Source organism: Trachurus japonicus, chromosome 4 (assembly GCF_045865225.1).
Source record: "Trachurus japonicus isolate A0001 chromosome 4, Traja_1.0".
Taxonomy (NCBI): Eukaryota; Metazoa; Chordata; class Actinopteri; order Carangiformes; family Carangidae; genus Trachurus; species Trachurus japonicus.
This window is the reverse complement of record NC_140910.1, coordinates 19,403,184-19,427,679: the sequence shown is the minus strand read 5'-3', so window position 1 is coordinate 19,427,679 and position 24,496 is coordinate 19,403,184. Positions and strand designations below refer to the sequence as shown.

The window sequence follows — 24,496 nt, the reverse complement described above, 5'->3', positions numbered from 1 at the left end:
CAGAGGTGTTTCCACTGTAGTGGAGCCTAACATCTAAAGGCTCTGCCGCTCATTCCATTCGAGGAGACTCTATGGGAACCAACGATATGATGGTGCCTGAGAGCTTTGCAGGTGAGGGGGTTGAATTTAATTTCTGGATTTTACAAAGAGAAAATGCAGTGAAGCCAACTTGTGAGAAATATGACCTCTAGTACCTATTAGTACTGCAGCATTGTAGATCAGAGGGTGTTTGTTGGGGCACGCTGATAATGAGGAAATGGAATAATCCTGCCAAGAAGTGACAAAAGTATGGACTAGTTTCTCCTTTTTGTGCTTGATTTTATGTTGCATAAGTGAAAAGGGTCATTGAATTTTGTTTTATCTGGGGGTTAAAGGTCATACCCTGATCTAAGATAACTCCAAGATTCCAGTGGGCGACAGATGCAAACTCTGAAATAGCTTTTTGTCACCAGCCAGGGCAGTAGACATACTGATGCCCACCTGTTGTGACTGTGCTCCTTCTACATATATGGACAATTACCCCCCAGAAGCCAATTAGGCAGCCCCAAATTAGAGCATGTGTACATTGGAAGCCAACTGTGCCCTTGATTACACATTTGGCACATGTTACACAGCCTTATCTAATATGTAATATCACCATAGGATATGTGTGGATGCGTACTATATGTCTCGTGTCCATCAGCGGAAAGTCCAACAGCATTTGTGATCATACTGATTGCAGACAGAAGCCATCAAAGCCTCATAACTCCTGCTGAGATGCTCACTCATACTCAGTGAGCCCACTCCTGATTAGAGTGGGAGGCTGGGATGTGCTGCCCCACCTCTATCAATGGGCGCTCCTTCCTGTATAGTGACCATGTCATACACAACACCATTCCTGGTTTACAGAGATACAGAGAGGGGAGAGACAGGTGCTAGTAATGTGGAGATGTGGAGCCTTGGTGGTTCAGAGTGTTTTTGTTTTTGTTTTTTTCCCCCCTCTGGCTGTGTTACAACCTGTCAGAGATTCATATACTGTTCATCTTCTGTTCAGCTACAAGTTCTCATCACCTTCTCAAACACCTCAGAGTAACACCTCTGAGTCAACTATTTTCTGTGTGTTCACAGCAGCTGCTTAAACAAGAAAAACTCCCAAAAGAGAGTGGTGTGTGAGAAATAATGTAAACTACACAACAGTCGGACTGCAAGATAGAAAGCTCAACATCTTCAATATCTGGTTTCTCAGCAATGAAGGACTGAGCCTCAAAGCACACAGCTCATGTCATTACCCTATTTAATTATCAGTAATTATACTGTAAGTGTGGGCTGAGTTATAAATGTAGGCTGGAATGTGTGCATGGTCATATGTAGTACGGAGAGGATGGAGGTGAGGGAGGATGACAGAGGGAGAGAGAGAGAGAGAGAGTGTGTGTGTTTATATTCTATGTATGTGTGTGATCGTGAGTGGGGCTTGAGGAGCGAGAGCGACAGACCAGAAGGGGAGTGTGCAGAGAGCAGATCATTGTTCACACACCTCTCAAGACACTTATCTGTGTTTACATCAGGGAAAAAATACCGAGGGAAGTTATTAAAGGTAAGAAGATTTATGCTCTTTGTAAAACTAGACTTGGAATATATATCCACTGTTTCTTGTAGAAATCAGTCACTGCTTCAAATGTAGGGAGGACCTGGTGACTGCGTATGGCATGTTTCATTGACCAATTCATAAACCTATAATTGTTTTTGGTCAATCACTCTTTTTAAACTTTTTAAATGCCAGGTTTATTTTAAAAGCATCAATAACTATTTTTATTATGTGGTTATAAAACAAATATGTAAAACTACTGTAATAAAGTGAACATGTCTTGACTCTCGACTATGCAGCTGATATTGTGTCAATGTTGATTATAGTAACATAGTATTATATAGATTTAATAATATTACTGATTAGGGGCACTTTACCTTATTGGATCTTATGCAGTAACTTTAATTTTTAAAGATGCAACTATGAAAAAGAAAAAGGATTTTCTTAGACTACCAAAGTGAAGCTTTGATTTAATTTGTGTCTGTCACCTTCATTTATCTAAGTGGTGACTTTCTGTTAAAGCAGTGTCAAGTTTAGCATAACTGGATTGTAGGAGGAAAAAAGTAACTAACCTAAAACAACTGAAATCGGATTAGAATCTACAAAACAATATGAAATAAATGCATCTCTGTAAAAATGTAAATCCAAAAATAATTAGATTTTGTCAGCTTCTCTGGATGCATGCTTACTCAGAGTCCTGGTGGCAGATTAAGTTATAAATCAAACAGTAAACAATGCAAATATTCCTGAGTTTTAAACACAAATAAGACCTTTGCTGCAAGTTGTGTATTTACTGGACACTTGTGGCTCCCTCTGCTTTACACTTTCTTAACAACTCTAAATCTAAATAAGTGTACAAAGAAAAAGGACAATGATAGTGGCCAGAAAAGAGCAACACATTAGAGTCATTATTTTCAGAGGTTCTGAAGAAACAGAGATGTTCCATGTCATCAGTGCACTTAGCAATGGATTAAAAAAAAATGTCTGCAATGTTATTAAGGGTGACAGGTTAAGATTTCTCAAGAATCCACATCAATCAAAAGAAAATTAAAGCATAGCAGGCAGAACTAAATATGCATTTCATGTACTTAAGCCCATTTCATCCCAGAATGCAATGACATATTTGATTCTCATAGGAAACCATGTCATGTTGGCTTTAGTGCAAAAGCTATACGACAGGATGTTACTGTGGTCTGTTGGCTTTTCTAAAGGCAGATACACATAGTTTGGGCTTGTGATCTGGATTATTCATGACATCCTTCTGGAGAAAAAGGAAAGGGCAGAGATGGCTGCACTCTGGGGATAATGATAGCGACAGATGCAGCAGCTTCTTGATAAGGCAATGGATGTTTCCTTTAAATGTAATGAGCGTCACCTGCATTTTTTTGTGTCAAGGCTGCTCATGTCACTGGATCAGGAAACTCTTTGTGCTTGGCTGTGTACTAAAGGCAGCATAGAAACAAGAAAGCCCTGCCATGTAATCATCAACAGGTGATGTGTAACTCAAAAAAGCTGTTTGGCATCTGGATTGATAGTATACTGTGTATGTATATGTTTCTACTGAGAGAATTGCAATGCATAGTTATGTCACACAGGGAGACTACAAGACAGAGCTGCCTTTCATCATTACATTCATGAATTTCCGCATGGAGATCTATAAAGTCCAATCTACTATCTAACTGCAGAGATTTCCATCCGTGGCCACCGGGCAATTAGATGCAACAGTTTGAAATCCCCTCCATTCACCAGTTTTAGGGCAACGCTTGTTAGGAATTTGCTTTACTCATTTCTGGTCAAAACACGTCGCAACTCTCAGGTGGATACACCAATTATCTAGCGTCCGACACATCAAAAGACATGCCTTTGTTTGAAAATAGGATACTTGCTGTACTGAACTGAAGACAGTTTAGATTAATTTTCTGTTTTTTGTGTGCAATAATAATAAGTAAATATCAAAACAAAAGTAATGTAGTTACGGGACTATGCTCATGTGGAAGAAAAGCAGTGTCATCCATAAATGCATTACATCCACTGTAGATCCTATACTGAAACATTCATTACAGTAGTAGATCTATATTCATAAAGCATACTATGGTATTCCTTGGAAATATGTCCTGGTCAAAATGCTAACAAGGCATTCCTTCTTACATCCCAAGCCTGAGTGTGTATGTAACAATTGGCCTGATGGACACTGGGTGCTATAGAATGAAAATCCTATTGACAAGAGAACTCATTTATGGCTCAGTGGTGGCGGCACTCTAGAGCCACTGGGGAATTGTTATGTAGTTAGTTCTAAGGCAATGGACGTGGCACTGCAATACACGGCCAACATGCCTTACAGGAGATTGTGCTTCAAGCTCCATTTCTGTCAAGATTGACAGGCAACAGACATAGGATGTATTGTGATGGAATACATAATACAGAGACTCTAACTGAGACAACAAGAAACTCTAACTGATATATGTAAATGTATGGTAAAACCTTTGTTGTGTTGTCTTTCCTCTCATCAGCAGTCACTTATATGCTACTGGCAGAAAATCCTTTTTTCTGCTTTTCTCATTATCCAGCTCTCACTTGGTAAAATGTAAATATGATTACACTTTACTCCAAGTCACAAATTTGTATTCAGCTGATTGACTGGTTCTTATTCCACTATGTCTACTCAAGAACGAAAGAATTTATACACTTGCCAAATAAATACTTTTTTTTTAATCACTGCTACTGCTACAGAAACGCTCAGAATGCTAAAACACTGTTACATGTTCCAGCAAAACCCTTTTAAATCCTTACCAGAAGGTCATAATCAAATTTCCTTAATGAACTTGCAACCCAATAAATACACAAAAAATCCTTTACATGCAAAGAGTCATTTATTGATGGAATTATCATCATGACAGATGTAGTTAACTTTCATCTTGACCAAGTTCCCATAAAGCCCTTCATCCAGGAATATAATTATTATCATAAATATTACTTTCCTGCAACATGACTTCAAAAGCCTATAAAGATTCCGTATATAATGAGTCCCTGCTTTCTGATGTGTGGTCCTTTGAACAGCAGGTACAGTACCTTTCAAGGACATACTGCTGGCAGTGAGAATCTGCTGATCTGACCATGCACCTGTAACGCTCAAGCAGTGGCCTAAAGGTTAGAGGAAGGTTTGCCAGTTTGATGCCCAGACTGACAGGATGAATCTGGTGCAGGCAGTGAAAGTGCAGCGCTAGCACTCTTTCATTATTAACGTTGAGGTGCACTTAAAGGAATATAGTGGTGGTTAGACATTTTGAGAAATTTCCTCTCTTGCTGAGATTTAGGTGAAAAGGACGGATGCAACTCAGCAAAGGATGGATTAAACAGGCTGAAAATATGATGCTATTATGCTGATGTTGGCTGTGGCTTCATATTTATCAAATAGACATAAGATTGGTATATCTTCATGGCAAAAGAAGTGACTTAGCATAGGCGCATAAATACTGGACGAGCTGTTCAGGATCCTATAAAGGGCAATGGCTGAACTTGGCAACTTCCCAATGTAAACGTGTGTTCAGTCAATCTGCCATGAATAGCCACCCCCCCCCCCGGCTATGAAGACAACCACTGAGCTTTAAAGGGTCAAGGTATAAGGAAATAGCAAGTATCACCTGTGTGCATAAAGCCTGATTTATTCCATTGTATAAAACACTTAATCTGTCCAATACTAACAATCAAATGGCAATACTGCACCAGTTGATTTTTTCATTACCATGGAGACACACACTGTGACCATAAATGCACCCGGATTCATCCATGATTAAACATAGTCCCCAACAAATGCACAAGTTAATCTTGTTTGAGTAAAATATATTAAAACTACAATATCCTGTTTGTTTGTCTTTTTTGGGGCCACTTGAGGGAAGTGCAACCTGCGGCTACACATAGAGCAACATTTGCATTAAATTGAATTCTAGTTTCACGTGAATGCACAATAAGTCAAATTGAATCTACTTTCCAATCTGTTTAGGTCTCTACCTACTCCAGGGAAATCTATTGTGCTCTTGAGTTGCTAAATGCTCCACTATGTTCATCAGCTAGTCACGTTGATTGTTGGTCTGTTATTTGGTGCTGGACAGGAAACAGATGCCTGCTGCAGGCAAATATTCTTTATTATTATGTTACTTTGCAAATAAAAAAAGATTCTGCATGTTTAAGTTCACCAAAGCAAAGCCTCTGAAGATTTTGAGCTCTACTAGGGCAGGAAATAGATGGCAACACAAGCTCTTTCAATCACTCAGCTTATTGTTCACTGTGAATTCAAAACTCATTGGCTGAAACGGCAGACACAGCTAATCTAATTCAGTTTGAGGAATTGGTGAGAAAGAGATGAGTGTCAAGACATGAAACAACAGCTTCCTTTGTTGATAGCAGTCATGAAGAAAACTTTGATTCAGCTGTAATTGTAAACTGGTTATGTTTTTTTATGTGTGTCTGCTCAAAACTCTTGCTTTAAAATAACATTTAATACAAATGGCCGTTTAATATTTTGTTTGTTTTGTCCTCAGAGAACAAGTCTACTGTCACTCCTTCAGCAGGATGTCAACTGTCAACTGCTCTTTAGATCAAGTGGTTGGGGAAGGTGGGTGGCTCTATCCTCCAGGGGAAAAGTGTACCAATCTGACACCTGGCATGAACACAAGCCACAGCGATCTGGACGATGCATGTGCTACGGATAAAAGGTACCTCGAAATGCATCTGGGCCCAAGTCGATCACCTGTGTTCCTTCCCGTCTGCCTCGTCTATCTGATCATCTTTCTGGTAGGTGTGGCTGGGAATGTGCTGACATGCACTGTCATTGCACGCAACAAAGTGATGTGGACACCAACAAACTACTATCTGTTCAGCCTGGCGGTGTCGGACTTGCTGGTGCTGCTGCTCGGCATGCCATTGGAGTTGTATGAGCTATGGCAGAACTATCCCTTTCTGCTTGGGGAGGGAGGTTGCTACTTTAAAACCTTCCTATTCGAGACGGTTTGCTTGGCTTCCATCCTAAACGTGACAGCATTGAGTGTGGAGCGCTACATTGCGGTTGTGCACCCACTGCGGGCAAAGTATGTTGTGACACGTACCCATGCCAAACGGGTCATCCTCACGGTGTGGGGTGTGTCAGTGTTGTGTGCCATTCCCAACACAAGTTTGCAGGGGATCAACATCCTTCACCGTAACTGCACCGGCCCCTCTGGGAGCATGAATGTGGAGATCCCTGACTCGGTAACCTGCACAGTGGTGAAACCACGCTGGATGTACAATCTAACCATCCAGGTGACCACTTTGCTCTTTTTCGTTCTGCCCATGCTCACCATCAGTGCTCTCTACATGCTGATCGGACTGCAGCTAAAGCGTGAGAAGATGCATCAGGTATTGGAGACGAAGACAGGCATTGGACAAGACAACTTCTGTAGTGTCCGTACACAGCAGCAGAAGGCACGGCGCCGGCAGGTCACTAAAATGTTGTGTGAGTATCAAACTCTCCTGATCCATCAAAACAATAGCCTTGAGGTTAATTACATCGTTGTTAGCTTTTAACAGCTATGAGCCTTTTCTGGCAGCTTCTTTCCAGCACTTCACCACCTAACAAAAATAAAACTAAAATAAATAAAAACAAAAATCTAATTATTTCTATGGAAATAAATAGAGCTGAATTCATATCTGGTTACATCCACTTAAGATTTCCCCTCTTTACTCTTTTTTCCCCCTCTTTTCTATATTGATCATCTTGTCTTGGGCAGTTAGTTGGACTAAACATGATGCAGATGCAGATACAGCTTATAAAATACAGGTATAATACCTTATCTTGACATAATCCTATGACATTCATTCTCTCAGATGGGTTGAATTGCTCTCATAAACAGTTTTCTTACTGTAAACGTAACATGAAATAAAACAGAAGAGGGTAAATAAAATTGAGACTCACATTCAGATGATCTACTATTGCTTCTGGTCTGCTTAAAAGTTTTACTTTATCATGTTATTTATAGGAAGGAACTTAGGAAGGAGAGGATATTTGAAATACATGCTTATCATGCATATTCAATTGGATTGTGCTCAACTGAATCTAAACCAATTTTCCACAACAGCTGCCCGCAGTTCCAATTTTAAAACTTGAAGTCAAGATGAATGACATCTCAGTGTGTGGTTTTGCATAGTCAGGTTTAAGGCATGGGTCATGTCATGTACTGAATGTACGATGCAGCCTTGATAGTAACCATATTTAACAAAATTGCATGAATCTGTGAATTTATATCAGTAAAATATTTTGCTCAGATAAAAAGAAATCTTGGCTTTCAACTGAGACTAAATTACTAGGACATGGACAGTAAATGCACTGAAAACCAGCTCATTAGAGACAATTTCTGAAGCTTGCACTCACCCATAGAAACCTGCACCAATTAAGAACCAACAGCGAATCATTTCTACCCAGAGTAGAAATGAATCTCCAACATGGAAATTTGAAATACCTTGAAGCACACAGTGTTTTGGTGCAATCTTCTGCTTAATTTGTAAACCGTATTTCCATTCAAGACGTCAAAGTGATGTCTCCCTCAAGTGCAAAACCAGGACAAGCATTGAACGGGGATGTCAAAGGGACATTTTCAATTATGAGTCCAAGAAAATGTGTTTAACACTCAGGTCCAAACCAAATCAAAGGCTGTGTGCAGAGATTCTCTGCACCATTGACACATAGCCCCCAGAGGGACAATTTAATTGAAAGCACATGTGGGGAAATTAATCAATGTCCTGCTACTAAAATGCCCCCTGACTGTCACCTTTTTCCTCTCTTGCTGCTTTTACCCAGTTGTTTTGGTGGTGGTTTTCGGGATCTGCTGGGCCCCGTTTCACACTGACCGCCTCATGTGGAGTTTCATCAGTAACTGGAGTGAGTACCATCTGGAAATGTTCGAGTACGTGCACATAATTTCTGGAATGTTTTTCTACCTCAGCTCAGCAGTCAACCCAATCCTGTACAACCTAATGTCCACACGCTTTAGAGAAATGTTCAAAGAGGTCATGTGCCATCGACCACACCACATTGCTCCAAGAAAATACTCGCTCAGTGTCACCCGGGTGACGCTCCGCAGCACCCTGAGTGATGCGCCAGTCAGCAATGGAACCGCTGTCATTGAAGCTGAGGCGGAGGATGGCGAAGGGAAGATGAAAGATGAGACCACTTTTTCAACTTAGGGGCTTTGTCAAGGACATACTGCTGGCTGGATATTATGGAGTTTAGAAAGACTATCCCGTTCTGAGTCACTGCATCCATCAGCTGTCAACAACATTTACTTTGAGCAGTTGCATTTGTTATGTACCTAAAATAGCCTGAGTGGAGGAACTGCAGGGAAAAAGCACTCTAATGCTGAAACTGTCAGACCACAGCATGTTACTATCCTGGTTTTGAAAACTTTATTTATATCTCAGAAAATAACATGCTGAAGTCAATCTCTAAAGTTCTTGCAGTGGCACATTTCAAACATGCCTGAGCAGACTTAACAGCACTCTGAAGCCATGGGAAACAGTGCAGGAATGTAAACTTCAGTTTGCCAGCATGAATATAATATATATTGTATATAAACCATTTGGATGAAAACATTTGTATGCACTTTATTCAGTAAAGATACAAAAACAAAAAAACAGTTGAAGAACTATAAGCAATGATGTAAAAAGTTGATCCAAGAGGCTCAAATCTTCTACGGCTGGTTATGTACAGTGAGATATGTAAAATTTAGTGGTAGAATGTTTACAAAAGCATTTGTACTTTTGTTGTTCACAAACAATAAAGGTGGAGACAAAATGTAAAGACATTAAAATGTGATAAAATGGACGGATAAAAGATGATGGACAATAGAATACCTTGTTAAAATGGTCTGTTGTTGTGTAAGGAGTAAACTACACTGTGTTATGAGTAATTATTTATATTGAATTATATGTTCTGTGGGCTATATCATCAGAGGTTCCTCTGTTCATGTGACAAAAATGCTTGTCAAATCTGTGTATTGTTTATATTAATGTTTAAGAGGTATTGAAGCGTGTACTTTTTCCTAAATGTCTTGTATTTTAAGGTGAAACAGTCTAGACATGTGTTGTACTTTATGCTGTTATTCACAGGATGATAACCAATAGCAGTGTAATGGCCCATTTATTGGCTGATTGTTATTATCATTATGAGTACTAGCACTTGGTTGAGTTGTTGTTAAAATATCGGTTATAGCCTACATTAGAAAACATTTGCTTTTAAAATGTTTTCTAGTGGATTTTATATGGCATGTGACAAAACTGAGCTTATCTGGGAAGCAAGCACCATAAAAAATATTTTTATATTTTATTTCAATACTTCTCTTTGCAGTTACAGTATACTGTATTAGCAAAAAATCTTACAGTGACTCATAGGATGGTATAAGAAAAAAAAAAAACATTTTAAAAGACTGGCAATATACAGTATTTGGATGTCATGACAAAATAATTGGAGACATCCATCATTTCTGGCTTAGCTGTTCACATCCATTCATGCAGAAGGGTCAGAAGTCACCTGAAGCTTGTGACCTGTATCATACAGTAGGTACTAACTGAGGATGTCCCTTCTTTAGAGAAAGGACCACGAAGGGAATAGCTTTTCAAATCTCTCAGAGCTGACAACATCAGCAGTGCAAGGTAATAGCCAATCTGTACTTCAGGCATAATGTAATCGATGCACCTTTCTTTCTCTTGAGTCCAGTGTCCACAGGCGTTATTACCAACAGTATTGGCCACTTGGACAACTGCAATTTTCATGTGTACCTCCTCTGTCTTCATATGGTTGTTTCTTTTTTCTTTTTTTCAAAACAACTGGATAATTTATTTCAACTGGTGTTCAAGGTCAAAATCTGTATCCTTATAAGTGAAACATGGCATGTTCTGAATTTCAATTGTGGGTATTTACATATCTAAAAATCTTTTTATTGCAGCTTCACTGAATTTAAAGTAGGTTTTGTTAAAAAAAATAATAATAATCCGATATCCTTTTCTGCTAGAAAGAAAAAAGGTTCTAATGGTACTAGCACACTAGACAACATGTATCTTTGCAGATACCATTTTGCTAAATAACTCCAGATGTGATGCCTCACAAAAGAGTCTAAGGGGGACTTTTTTGCGAGATCAAACTGTCATGTGTATGGACTAAACCGACTAAGTTTTTTTGTTTGTTTTGTTGTGAGGAAAATCACAGTAAAATGGTTCAAAGGTTGATGACATACTATTACCTACCTATTACTGACAATGCTGTGCTGTGCTGTAAATCAAGTTGAAGCACACTGAATCATAAAATAAATGCCTGCAGCAATGCCCTTGGCTCTTTTGTGACTCTGTACAGCAGGAGCAGCAGCAGCTGGACAAGAAACACTCTCTAGGAAACACAGATGACTACTCCAGTCCCATTTTTCATTTTGTATGCAATGCCAAAGCCTCTTTGATTGCACAGGGGGCTGCCAGGAGCATGAACTAGCATGATTAGAGGAGGCATCTTTAGGAGTTCAGTCTATACAAAGGATGTCTGGTTCCTAGAGAGCAACTGGCAAGTTATCCCACCAAGAGGCTTCTTTCACAGTTTAGTGCATCCACATGCATGGCTTCTTGTGCTATTCCTGATAATAAAGAGAATAAGCATGGAGTTGAAAATATAGCCAAGCCAGGTATATAATAAGTAAGTAGCTATAATATAAAGTTGCAGTAAACCTGCTCCTGGTGCACTTGTCCTATCCACTGGTTTGGGACCAGCAACATGAAATATGATTGTTTAAATTGGACAAGCATGTATTGCAAGCAGGTACTGCTAATAGGTCATTTTAACCACAGACAGTCACCTGCATTAATGTCAGACCACTTTACCATTACAACCCCCATATTCACATAGACAAACAGAAGCAATGCTATATCAAGCGTACAGTTATAATTGCCCTGTCTTACCAAAGAAATGTATGAGGGCATTACACCCTTCACAGCAATTACAGAACAGCAATTACGATTATAACCTTGTACAAATCAAATTTTAAAAAAAATACTGATTGATTTGATCCAGTTAATGGGTTTGTATTGTAATTACACCTACCATTGCTCTAAAATCACAAAATGAAAGGATTTCTTTGGGGCACCTGCCCTCTTTTCATGAATATTTCAGGACAATATTGCACATTTTAAGCTTTAGAAGAAAGAAGGACGTTGGCATGCACAGATATCCCTCTCGCATGTTATCCTTTTGCCCTCATTCAGATGAATAATGACAGTACTTCAGTGGAGGCTATAGTTGGTGTGATTGCCTCAGAAGCTTGTAAAGGCTTCAAATTACACCTCTTGGCTAGTTGAGAGGTTCGGCTTCCGGTGTACCTTGAATACGAAATGATAGAGCGGTGTGAGATTCAAATGAATATGCCGCTTAGAATAAGCATCTTTAAGATCAAAGGGAACACTTAATCTTCTATATTCTTCTATTAATTTTACAGTGGACTTGACATTAGTATTCCCTGACTAATTCTTCTTAAATGCTCAGACTCAGTTAAGTAGCACACATCCCACATGGATGCAGGTGTATATTTTGCATTAAGCCATAAGATAAGATAAGATAAGATAAGATAAGATAAGATAAGATAAGATAAGATAAGATAAGATAAGATAAGATAAGATAAATCAGTACCCTAAATCTTTGTGGACTAGGTTTTATGACTCAATAATAAAACATTGCACTGAACAAGCACTAAACATATTTTTATTTTTCTCTGTATTGTGGCAGTAGTGAGAGACAGGAAAAACAGGGAGAGATCACTAACCAAGGAATAAATGGGATGGTATCAACAACTTCTTAGAGGTTTGTTGTTAATTCGGAGTAGGTTTAACTGACAGATAGATTACACCTGGCCCACAAACTTATACTTTACACCTAGAATTATCTGAAGGACTTTCAAAGGTGGTAAGAAAAAGCAGAGTGCTTTAACATTATCAGTGCAACTAACAACACACGTCTTATATAGTGCCAAATAACCCATGGCCAAGACAAATCATCATTGTTGAAAATCAGTGAGCAATATGGAACACCACTGAAAGACACCCTTGCAAAAAAACAGGCAGTGATCATCTCATAGCCAGCCCTCCCCTGAGGAGGGATGAAGGCGAGAAAATAAGGGTTCATGAATGCACAGGCACAACCCTCACCAGCAGCCTATCAGTAGATTTTGAACAGAAACATACAGCCTTCACTTGGACATATCTAGTCATCTATCTCATAAAATGTAGTCATCAACTACTGCTTTTTTTCATGAGCCATGCCACTATTTCAGCTGCATTTGAGCTAAGATAGCACCTGGTAGACTAAACTTCACAAGAACAAAAAAATAAAGGTGGTCAAAAAACAGAAAAGAGCTATTTGAGTCATGAAAGGAGTCTACTTGTCCTGCCCTATACTTTCATTATTTAATTGTCAAATTAAATTTCATGAGATTCTATGAAGCTTGTCAACAAGCTTATATTTCATGATGCCTATTGACTTTTTACAGACCTGTGATAAACTGAAGAAATGCCAGTTTTCTCTCTGCTCATACACACAGGCTTTGGCAAATTCAGATAGCAAACACTGATCATAAAGATGGACTGCAAAATGACATGGCATTATAAGAACAAGGATGCCTTCACTGTACTTAGAATACAATGACACTGAAACTGCCTATCACAAAGGTGTTTAGACACACATACAGGCATGGCACCTCATGAGACAAAAACAAAGTAGGTTAAAGTACAACATTGGTCACAAAAGTAAGTCTAAAAAAGACTGAAAATGCTGCTTCTGAAGAGTAAACATCTCTAAAGCTTTATGAAGATTACAGATTACAGTTTATTGCTGAGATACATTTTGATATTTACCATTTCTCAATTCAACTGATACAAACCAATATGATGAAGTTTACTGTGTCTCAAATCTCTGGGTGCAGACTTTCATCTGATGATATTGCTGTAGAAACCAGAGAATTAACTCGAAGGTGAGGGTAAACATGTGCCGTCTCTAGTGTCCTCCACAGGTCAAGACACAGCAACAAATCATTGTTATATGACCTGATACTTCCTCCCCCACATACAGTAGTGGGCTGAGAAACTGAACTAAACTGAACTGGTGTATAATCCAACCGAGGGAGAGACATTCTCCCATGCAAAAGCTTTCAAAATATGTCTGTTGGTTTCAATTAACAGGCCATGCCTTGCACACAGGAAACATTGAAATTGTGATTTGCAATGAGTAATGCTTCAGTCCCTAAAAAGCACTAGGTTGCATGTCAATGAGTTTCCTGGAATTCATTTCAATCCAACACAAGTAATTCCAGATTGGTTTTCATTGTTGTAAAATCATTTGCATAACCGCTGATGTCCATTAAGTGACAAATATAAAAGCAGTTTCTGTCTTATTCATCTGACATTTGCATTGTACTAAAAATGTATATTTAATTAATTTTTTAGAGATAACTATGCAATTGCCACCCTCTTCCATTCTGCAAGGAATTGAAAAAGTGCAGCTCAGTGCACCATCAAGCAAAAAAGACAAACAAATGCTTTGAGGAAGTAACAGGCATTTACTGCAATGCCAACTGAGAAATGTTATTTAACACTGTTCTATTAACACTTCCTCACAAAAAAAACATATTCTTTCTAAGAATATGAAAGGACTCTATACAGGATGCAGAAGAGATAGTCAAATAAATAAATATTGAACTACTGTCCCTTATATGAACTCATACAGTGCAGCTGCAGTTTTAAACACACCGATTTGCTGTCATCCACACAATCCCCATGATGTGCAAAATTCTGCTATAATTCCTCAATGTTTTATGTAAAGACACACTGAATAAACTGCATGAGCTTAAGGAAATCCAACACAATTAATCACACTCCTCACATACTGTATGCAGAGAGGAATGAAGGGTTTGACCATTTCATTTTAGCAAGGTCCCTCTGGCAGGTGTAAAATGAGTCTGACATGGGGGCCATTTCACATTATCCTTGAAGTTACTTACCTTGAGATCATATGCAATGACCATGTTTCTCAACTTAAATATATAAATCAGTAATTATATTTTGTTGTATAATTAAAAGTATATTACGAAGTAAAAGTGAAAGTACCTCAAGGTCAAATCCAATAAGGGACAAAATCGTGTAGCTAAACCAAACTGGCCAAAGCAACAAACGAAGCGGATGACATTTTTCGTGTGCTGCTGTCTGCTTTGATGAATAACCTTTGTAATATGCAAATCCTTGGGTGTGAAAAAGTCCCATAACATGAAAACTGTGACGCTGATCCAAAGAACCATGTTCATAAATTATAAAACACGTGCCTATGAATCTTAATAACACGTTAAAATAAAAATGGGGAAGACAGGAGTAACCTTGGGGAAGCAATGAGTGATGCTGTGGTATATGTAGATACTTAGATGCTTCAAACGTAAACCAAATAACCATCCGTTAATTAGATAACACTAACACATTACGCATCACCTGCAAAGGACTTGAGCAGGTTTCCTTTGACTAAGTGAGCATTAACTGCTCATGTAGCAAGTAGAAAGGCGCTTTAAATGCTGATAAAAGGGATATATAGGTTTGATACCACTCTGATGTTCAATTTCTGTCTCCAAGTCAGTGACAAAAGGTAGCTATGAAAGCATTGAACAGGGTTCTGAGAGTAATGTGACTCTGGTTCAGAGATGTACTATGGTATTAAAGTGAATTAAGCGAAAACATACGTACATTAAAATCAGACCATGAAAGTCACCATGTCTTTCTATTCACAAGCAGCTTATCCATTAATATTAATTTAGTCATGGTGGCCTGTCCCTTTCAATGCCTCTCAGTCTGACACTTACTCACACATTTAGACTGTAAAGGGAATTGCCTCTGCTTCTTCTGGATTAGTTCTGAAGGGCAGATATTTAAGTACATCTGTTCGCTTTAAGCCTGAGAATCAATTAAGACTCAGGAGTCGAGAGTTTCAGATCAGACGAGAGAATCAATAGACATGCTTAATCACTACACATGCTCATGGGAATATGCAACGGGAAACTGGGCACTGAAAATGGAAGACACAAGGGGACATTAATGGCGAGGGAAGCTGACGTGTCTACTGACTTGTATGATAATACTTGTACTTCTTTGTACAAATACTAGAAAAAGGGGCCAGCAAGTTATAAAATAAATTAAAGGCATGATCTATGGTTAAATCTGTATAAAGGTAATTTTTGATTAAGTTTTTGTGTCGATTATTTTCACTATACAATGGCTCAGGCAATAATTATGTTCATGATGTCAACTGGTTGAATGGCAGGATTTTCCACCAACAACATATTTGTTTGTCATATATATATATATATTTTTTTTTTTTTCTTTACTAGTGGCAAACATCCAACAGTCAGCATCTATCATCATGTATTCACATGGAAAATCATATCATACTGTAACCCCTTAAATTGTCAAGAGTGCTGTGAAGCCCAATGCAAAACACAATCCGGCACTAGTTTATTATAATGAGGAAAATCTGGGGCTACAGTTACTAGACTGAGGTATTTTTTATCGGGCTGACAAATCCTGCTATGTCCTGGCTTTGCTCAATGTACTGTTACATGCCTGCAGCCTGATATTGTGGTTTATCTGTGTAATATACGGGGTGAGCATCCACCTTCTAGAGGTCATTGTGTCACTGTTCGCTGCAGTTTACAGTTCACCATACACTCACTCAGCGCTTCATTGGCTACAGGTATGCATGTGCTTATTCATCATACAATTATCAAAGTAGCTGACCATGTGGCAGCAGTGCAGACACAAGTCAGGGGCTTCAGTTACTGTTTTCAAATTACTCAGTGTAATTTAAAAGTATGTTTTCTCTGCAAATGCTGTTTTCATTCTTCATTCTTCTTTGTGTGTTTTCACAATCAGTAGCAATATGTTTGGTTTGTTTTACAGAAGTTAGGCCTTAATATAACCCAATAACATTCTTTGGACTTTCCTCTGACAGTTGAAAATGATTAAAGCGATAAATCCCGATTACAATAGTAAAATAAATGTTATTTTTATCTGTCATGTGTGGGCAAATAAATCAGCTGTGAAAAGTCGATTTGATTTGGTGAAACAGAGGACATGATTCATTCTAAGTAGTCCATGTTTGGCTATCAAGATTGGATGTGTCAAAACCACACAAGCTGCAGTGATGTGAATCGGTTTGTTCCTCCCATCACAGAAAATTAACAAAAACATTGAGGAATGTACTGTATAGTGCAGATCGCATTCTCACACGCAAGACTTGAGACTTTTTCTTTAGCTGCTGTAATGTATCCGGCGAAGCTGAGAGCAGGAACATTGACTTTGGCATATGTAATCAGACTATGAGTCATTTGACTAATTGACTCTGCTGAGCTTCATCACTTCAACCACTCATTTATGTCTCATTAGTCTTTTTATATAAAGTCCGAAAGGCATCTATTTTTCTGCTGAAGGCTTGCTTGCTAAAATCATCACAAGGGGCCCAAGAGTTGTTTTGTTTTTTGATTTTTATCAAAGAAAGAATATCTGAAAATGAACTCCTATCCAAATGAAGACACAAATCTGAGTTTCACCAGCTATAAAGATAAGATTTTCCAAACCTTTCAGATGATGATATTTGCAACACTGTAGTTAAAGTGGAATGTATTTCAAACATGCATACAGTATAGAAATTATCACAGATTTTATTGGGAAATAAAAAATCATCTTTTGAGTTTAAAATTTGTTTACACTGGTTTCTCCTTAGTGGTCTAATGAGTGCTACACAATACATCTTCTTTTTGTTGGCTTTTAATGACTTACTTTTTATCTAGTAGTTACCCAGTTTTAATGCTTTAGTTCATATTTTTCTTTTCCCATGACTCTGACATATTTACTTGCTAAAGTATCACTGGCACTCCTCATTATTCTTCCAATGACATACTTGATTGGGGCCAGTCCTGACCAAGGCGAAAAGGCCAGTTAAGCTTCAGGTAGAGGAATGAAAAGAAGCTCACAGCGGTTTGATTTTTGGACGTCTTATAGGGAGCTACCATCAAGAACATCCAGATTCAACTTGAGAGTGATCCAGCATGCAACAGAGCAGCTCCTTACACAATGCTCCTGGCTCTTCAGCCAAAAAAGTCAACCAAGAAGGTCCTTGTTACCCTCTAAGGGTGAGAGGCATCCTGAAGGTATCCTGAGCAATTCAGACTACTGCTCCTGTAAAAACGCAAAGCGTTTGAAACATTGAAAGCGCAAGTGCCCTCGCTGCAGCCTGCAAAATGCTTACTGTCTACAGAAAACAACTAGAAAAAGATGCCTCTCATTGCAAAAAATGCATTCTAGCTGATCAGCTCTAATCCAGCAACGATGGCTCCAGGATGAGGTCAACTGTGGATCGCAGTTCTTATCAACCTCTGAGACAGTACAATGCTTTAGAAATAGCTGAGGTAGGGGTGGGCGATATGGCAAAAATATCATATCACAATTTTTTTTAAATGAAGTCACGATTTCGATTTCATCACGATCTTAAATCGAAAAAAGAAAAACAGACAATGTAGGCCAAAGAACCTTTCTGAACAGATTTTAATCTAAATAGTTGCAGTTTTGTCAACATGTGCAAACAACATAGTAAAAGGTAAACAACAACACTCTGATAAAGTGGACTCTTGCAACATAAAAGGTAGCTTTCAATAAACATGACAGTAAAATATCAATGAAGACATTACTGTTTGTTTTATTCAACACAGTCATTTTAACAGGATTTTAAGTGTATCAAAACACTAAATAGCTGATTGAAAAGGGTCAAATAAAAATACAAACTAAAGTAACTGTTGTTATCTCTTTTAGCAAACTTTGCAAATGTCCTTTGTTTGCGCTTTGCAGCATAGAACTGCAATTTATAGAATGTGCCCCAGACGATCCTACGATCTCTGCACTTTGGCAGATCGTCTACACGCTCTAATCCTTCACGATCTAATATCGCCATATCGCCCACCCCTAAGCTGAGGTAAGTGGATGTTTCTCCAGCACAGTCACTTACACTTCTTGGGAAGATGCAGTGTTTATATCATGCTTATAAAGAACTTGCTTGTGATTTACCTATGAACCAAATCACTGACTTGAAAGCTTATGAAAAGGGCAAAGACTAGAGATATGAGTCTACTGTATGCTTTCACCAGAAGTGAAAAAGAAAAAAGGAATTTTATTCAAAGTTACAGTTATTCATTACAAAAGAAAGTGGCACTTAATGTTGCTGTAATTTAGGACTTTATTTCACACAGTTGTCAATATGAGAAAATCTCTCAAACTGTTTCTAAAAAGCTGTTCACACCATTTTTGCTTTATGGGCATTATCTGTGCTTGTGGAAAATCAGTAGTATTGTATGAAATAGTAAAACAATTGCAGTGGTATTTAAATTATAAAACCGCCGATTTTATCACTTCTATGAAGTGAAATAATAATTTTCATTATAATTTGATAGGTTAGGTAGAACATGCAATAATAATGACATGATTGCAATTAATTTTGGCAGATATAATTGCAATTGCGGTACGAGTCAAGAACTCAGTTAGAACCCTCATTATGCATTTCATTTTCACAGAAAAAAAAAATCCAGCACACGAGCATGCTTCCTAACCTTTTGGAGAATATTATTTGTAGGCTGGGACATCTCTGTAGCACCAATATATTAAATTTACAGTGTATTGTGACACATTTTACACCTTATCAAAAAATAAAAAATAAACTACAGCTCCTACAACTTGGCCACACTGCAGTTTCAGCCTGCACTGTTAATGCCAATGTTTTCAAAAATTAACATGTTAATACCAAGGCTACCATCAACCTCTTTTATGTCATGAAAATAATCTAATTATTTGGCCTTCTAGTACTGGGAGAGCAATGCTTCTGTCTGTTTAATCCAAAATGCAATCCTGTTCATTTCCCGGAAAATCATTAATTAACTAAAATGCAGCATAAAAGTTCAAAGTCATTCCAGTGATGGTTTGATTTGTTATTATGGTAAATCTACAAATGTTCATTGTGGTTAATTTATTGATTTCATAGTATTACAGTACTAAGATGTGTATAAGAGCAGGGATAAGAAATAAAAGCAGCACCTATAAGGTAACACCTTTTCCAAATATGAGATATTGGACAATAGACGAAAAAATCTCCTCTGTGTTCAATTTAAATTTACGATACGATGACTACAATAAGAGTTAATAAAATCAATGCCAAACAAACTAATGGCTGATTAATACAAGGAGGTCAGTCATAGAAAAATGAAGAGGCAGCAGTTTATAAGGAGGTGTGTAGAATAAAGCTAATGATCATGAAGGTTCTGATGCATTAAACAGAAAATTGTTCAAATTTAATATAGTTGTTCCTGCTCAATTACAGTTAAATCACAATAGCTGGCCTGCAGCATCCATCCCTGTTTAACGCTGACAATGTGACTGACCTTTACTGTGGCTGCTGTGCTAGTAGGGTCAGGGTGCAGTACAACATTCTGCACAATGTGCTTTCCATGTTTCATTTATTTATTTATTGCAGTGTAAAGTGCTCCAAGTACTGGATCAAACAACTGCAGTGATCACAAGCAGCCCACTAATTCATCAAACTGGCTAAAATACAACGAAGTGTGAAGTTTTAATCTATTGACCCTTCAAAGAAAACATCTGGTCAAAAAGTTGACATTTTTATTAATGGATGTGAAAATCAGCTGCCTTCTTCATACATCTCTGAATTGTGGCTATACTGAGGATTCACACACCCACTTTGACAGCAACCTTTTCAAGGAATTTGTTTGGCACTTAAGAAGCCAAAATTCCCATATTTTGAGTTACAGCGTGATACTTAGGAACACCTTGTGAAATGTGTTGTTTCTAAGTAACTCTCTCAGCACAAATATACATCACTTGCACATCTCATGTCATCTGTGTGGATCTCAAGATGCAGCAGTTCCATACACAGTTTCAGATCAATGCTCCATGGACCCGAAATGCTGACAATAAGCAGTGTCATGTGGATGTTCACCTCAAAACTTGTCATCCAGTGTATGGTCTTCAGTAGTTATAGCTTCCAAATACTGCCACCACACAGAACAAGTTGTCCTGCAGAGGTAAAAAGCAGAGAATTTAAGAAAAACATTCTGCACCCACTCTCACCATCTTCTGCAAAAGAGTGATCAGAACAAAGGCACCTACGTTCATGAAAACATCTTCTGCATAATTGTCTGTGTCAGCATCCCACAAACACCTAGAAGTCATCCTGGAAAAGCACAAGAAAAAAACAGAGCTGAGACACAATAAAACATGGCAACAATGACAAAAATGAGTTGAGTCAAATACCCTATAACATTTAATTTCACAGCTTACTTATAAACATTGTTTATGTAGACTTGAAGAGTCTAGCCACTCTTACTGAATCTTAAATAATGGTATTTTAAAACCACAGCAAAGAAGGAAGCTTATATTGTCAGAAAATATTAGTCAAATAATGTTGTCAGCTCAGTGCCAGTGGAACTGCACTATATTTTAGGTGCACTAGAGTGAAAATGATGGTGCCGCCCTGATGACAAGTTAATGGCCATTGAAATACTGTGAAACTAAAAAGTCTGTGGGTGTCTAGAACACATTTATCACCTGCTCTCCACAGAGAACATGGTACTAAAATATACTAATTTTACAAACTAACAACTTTTTTTGGATTTATGAGTACCAAATGACCACTCACTTGACTCCCTGTCCGCGTTGTTCTCCAATGACCACCTGCACGACAAGCTTGTATCTGTCAAGTCCTGCATCTATTGAGGAAGAGAAATGTTAATGTGTCATACAATGTTAATGTGTCATACAATACTACAGGATTACAGGAAGGCAAAGGGGCAAGCTGTTGGGTGCAGGGAGCAAGACCATAAAGAGGAATAGGACGGCAACAGCAAATGGGCATAAATATGAATAATGCAGTAATCTGGCAAATGACAAGGGACAGGCAGCTGATTTGTATATAATTGATGGGTATTAAAGAACAGGTGGGTAGTCGAGTCAGATGACCAAGAAAAAAAGGGAAAAGCTAAGGACACCTGCTGGGCATGTGGAGGATAGCAGGGGACAGGGAGGATTGCAAACATGATCAGAGCTGAAATGAAAGATGGTGATAGTACATCTCTGTAATCACACAACAGTGCAACATTTCTTCAGTTTTCTTACTAATATTCAAATAGGAGTTTTATTGTTTGTCTGCTTGGTCCAGATGAATAAGACTCACAGGAGAGGAAGAGACAATTACTCACTCTTCACTTTGTCCTTAACACTGTCTGCCAGTGAACGGGACAGCTCCTGGACCTCCTCTGGGTCGTACTGCATCCCAGACAGCCGCTCCCTCACAACTTCACGAATGCACTCCTTTACAATGGTTGGCTTAAACCTACAGATGTAACAAGGCAGGAAATTAAATTCAGTCTGCTTCCACTGGTTTCACTGGCCACAAATAATTAAGGCTTCCTCGGTTTGTGGTTATACATGTAACAATAAAATAAATAATGGTTTTATACACTTCTATTAGCAGTTGTATGTTTCAGCCTGAACCACGGTAACATATCCGTTACGTTCCGTGTTTGTGCTCTAAATGAAATGCCTTTAAGTGTGTAAAATTCATTGTATGAGGGAGGCTCAATCAACTTCTTAACTCAAGTCAACAGTGAAGCGAATAAGTGCATTGATTTGATCATTTACTAACACTGGGCTGGTGACTGGAGTAAGTTAACCATCACTTTTCCCTCACGCGTTTACAGCTTATTAGCAAAGCGACAAACGCCAATAAACTAACTTACCGTATGTTAAGTAGGAGGCTACTAGCATGATAAGCTAAGTTAGTTACAGTGGAAAAACATTGATGGAGCGGTTAGCAAACAAGCACTAACAGCTAAAAGCTAACGTTAGTCGATAAAAAAAAAGATTTTTAACAACTCTGACCTACTCACTTGTGCTGGTGACTAGGTCGTATGAGGTATGTATCTGAACCCTCCATACCGAATGAATATTATGTCTTCAAACAGGACGCTGCTAACTAGCTGATCTTTGCGGAGTTATAACCGTTACCATAACGACGCTTTGTCCGTGTTTCCGGTTTCAAAATCCGGTTCCAAAATAAAAGTAGCTATGCTGAATAAATCCTTCACATAGCTACTCGGTTATTCTTTTCAATTTAGTCATGTTCACACCTTTTTATATTAGACATATTCATTTTCTACAGATATGTATTATTACTCACTCTACCTTATATATATTTTAAAAAAAAAGTTATGTTAAAAGGAGGTGACAGCACTAGAAAAAACATTGAAAAGCACTAGAGTAGAATAGGCATAGATAGATATTCATTTAAATGATTTCCACTGTGTAAAAAATGAAATTCATGAAACAATAAATAATTATCTGAGAGAGAGGTTGTCTTGTGCAATTACTGATCAGTCTGATGATCCACTGGCTTCTGAGAAGCTTTAGCTACTGCACCTTTCCAACTCAGAGACCTGTCCTAATCCTTCTCCCTCAACCAAACTGTGTCTGTCTTCCACTCCAATATGTATTTTTCTCTTTATCTGTGATGTGCGAGAGGAAACAAAATGTCATCTTATCTTAAGTCACAATTTTCTGTCTATGACGAGGGAAGCCTCATGTGATATAATAGTCCTCCAAAATGTCATCTTCAGCTGCCTGACAAAAGGAATAGAAGTGCAATGAATGGATATGGAAACATACACCCTCTTAATCTCCCATTTCTCAAATATCAGATCTACCAAGTTAGAGAAAATGTTAACTAGGCTATGTTACTATGTTAACCATGTTAATTTTGCATGACACACTCCTTCTTTTAATAAAAAATAAATATAATACAATTCATAACAGCAAGGTTTCCCCTTAGGCTACTGCACAATCTAACATCTGTGGTAGCTAAATGCAGTGCTCAACAGTAGGCTACTAACCAGTCACAAATCGAGTGATCTCTCTCAAATTTACACAAAGCTGTATTAGAATAATTAAAGTTACTCATTTGAATTTTAGATCAATCTTGCTTGTGTTAAACAGCCAGAGGGGTAAACATTGCTCAGTTTAATTGCTCGTCATTTGAAAGACAGCAGACCGAAAAGCCTTTACATGTCTGATAACATTGCAGCTAAAAGCTGACTGGTGTGATTCATGACATTCAGTACTCATCATTATCTACAGGCCCTTGATGAGGTACACATTTCAAATTACAATAATCAAATTGCTCTCCCCTCAGACATTTAACCTGCAAATGAGCTGGCAGACCATAATGGGTTTTTTTTTTTAATTATTGCTTTGTTACAATGGCCTGCTAACAACAGGTGTCTAAATGCATCTTCATTCACCTGGAAGAATTAGAGGTTTATGAGTTTACTGTTTATGTTAAGCACCACTTATTCTCAAAGTTTCTCCACTGACTGGCTGAATCTGACTCAGGTTAATTTGTAAATATGAAGCTAATTTCTTTTTCAGTACCAAGAGATTCAAACTGTTATGAGCAAGGTACTTTTGCACATGCACAGTTACCGTTTCATTTACAAAATCTACATTACATATCATTTGCTCTGGAGGGACTCCTTTGGCATTTTTTCATATGAATATAGATTATCTGTCGGATGTGAAGCAGAAAACCCCTGCAGGTGGCAGTATTTCACAAACACCACTAAGTTTCTATTTCTCTTGCAGCCTGCCTCCTCTTATCTAGCCAACTGCCTTCATTTTTTCGTAAATGAAAGACAAATACATAGCCACTCTCCCTCAGTAAATCCACACAAGTACATAGTGTGTGTATGTTTGTGTGTGATGCTGCAATAATGAGAAATTTAACTTGGC

General features: G+C 38.1%; 2 protein-coding genes across 2 annotated transcripts; one reads left to right on the top strand and one right to left on the bottom strand.

The window, feature by feature from the left end:
- Positions 1 to 6,118: 6,118 nt before the first annotated feature.
- nmur1a (neuromedin U receptor 1a) lies at positions 6,119 to 9,101 on the top strand. Its single transcript, XM_085775425.1, has 2 exons — positions 6,119 to 7,052; positions 8,394 to 9,101. Exons 1-2 carry the CDS (start codon positions 6,134 to 6,136, stop codon positions 8,777 to 8,779), a joined length of 1,305 nt encoding a protein of 434 aa, XP_085631551.1. The 5' UTR covers positions 6,119 to 6,133; the 3' UTR covers positions 8,780 to 9,101.
- An 11,330-nt stretch (positions 9,102 to 20,431) lies between these two features.
- dynlt2b (dynein light chain Tctex-type 2B) lies at positions 20,432 to 22,750 on the bottom strand. The gene is made up of 5 exons (XM_085775424.1): positions 22,603 to 22,750; positions 21,913 to 22,046; positions 21,354 to 21,423; positions 20,825 to 20,888; positions 20,432 to 20,731 (listed from the first exon to the last, which is right to left on the bottom strand). Exons 1-5 carry the CDS (start codon positions 22,647 to 22,649, stop codon positions 20,684 to 20,686), a joined length of 363 nt encoding a protein of 120 aa, XP_085631550.1. The 5' UTR covers positions 22,650 to 22,750; the 3' UTR covers positions 20,432 to 20,683.
- Between the last annotated feature and the right edge of the window lie 1,746 nt (positions 22,751 to 24,496).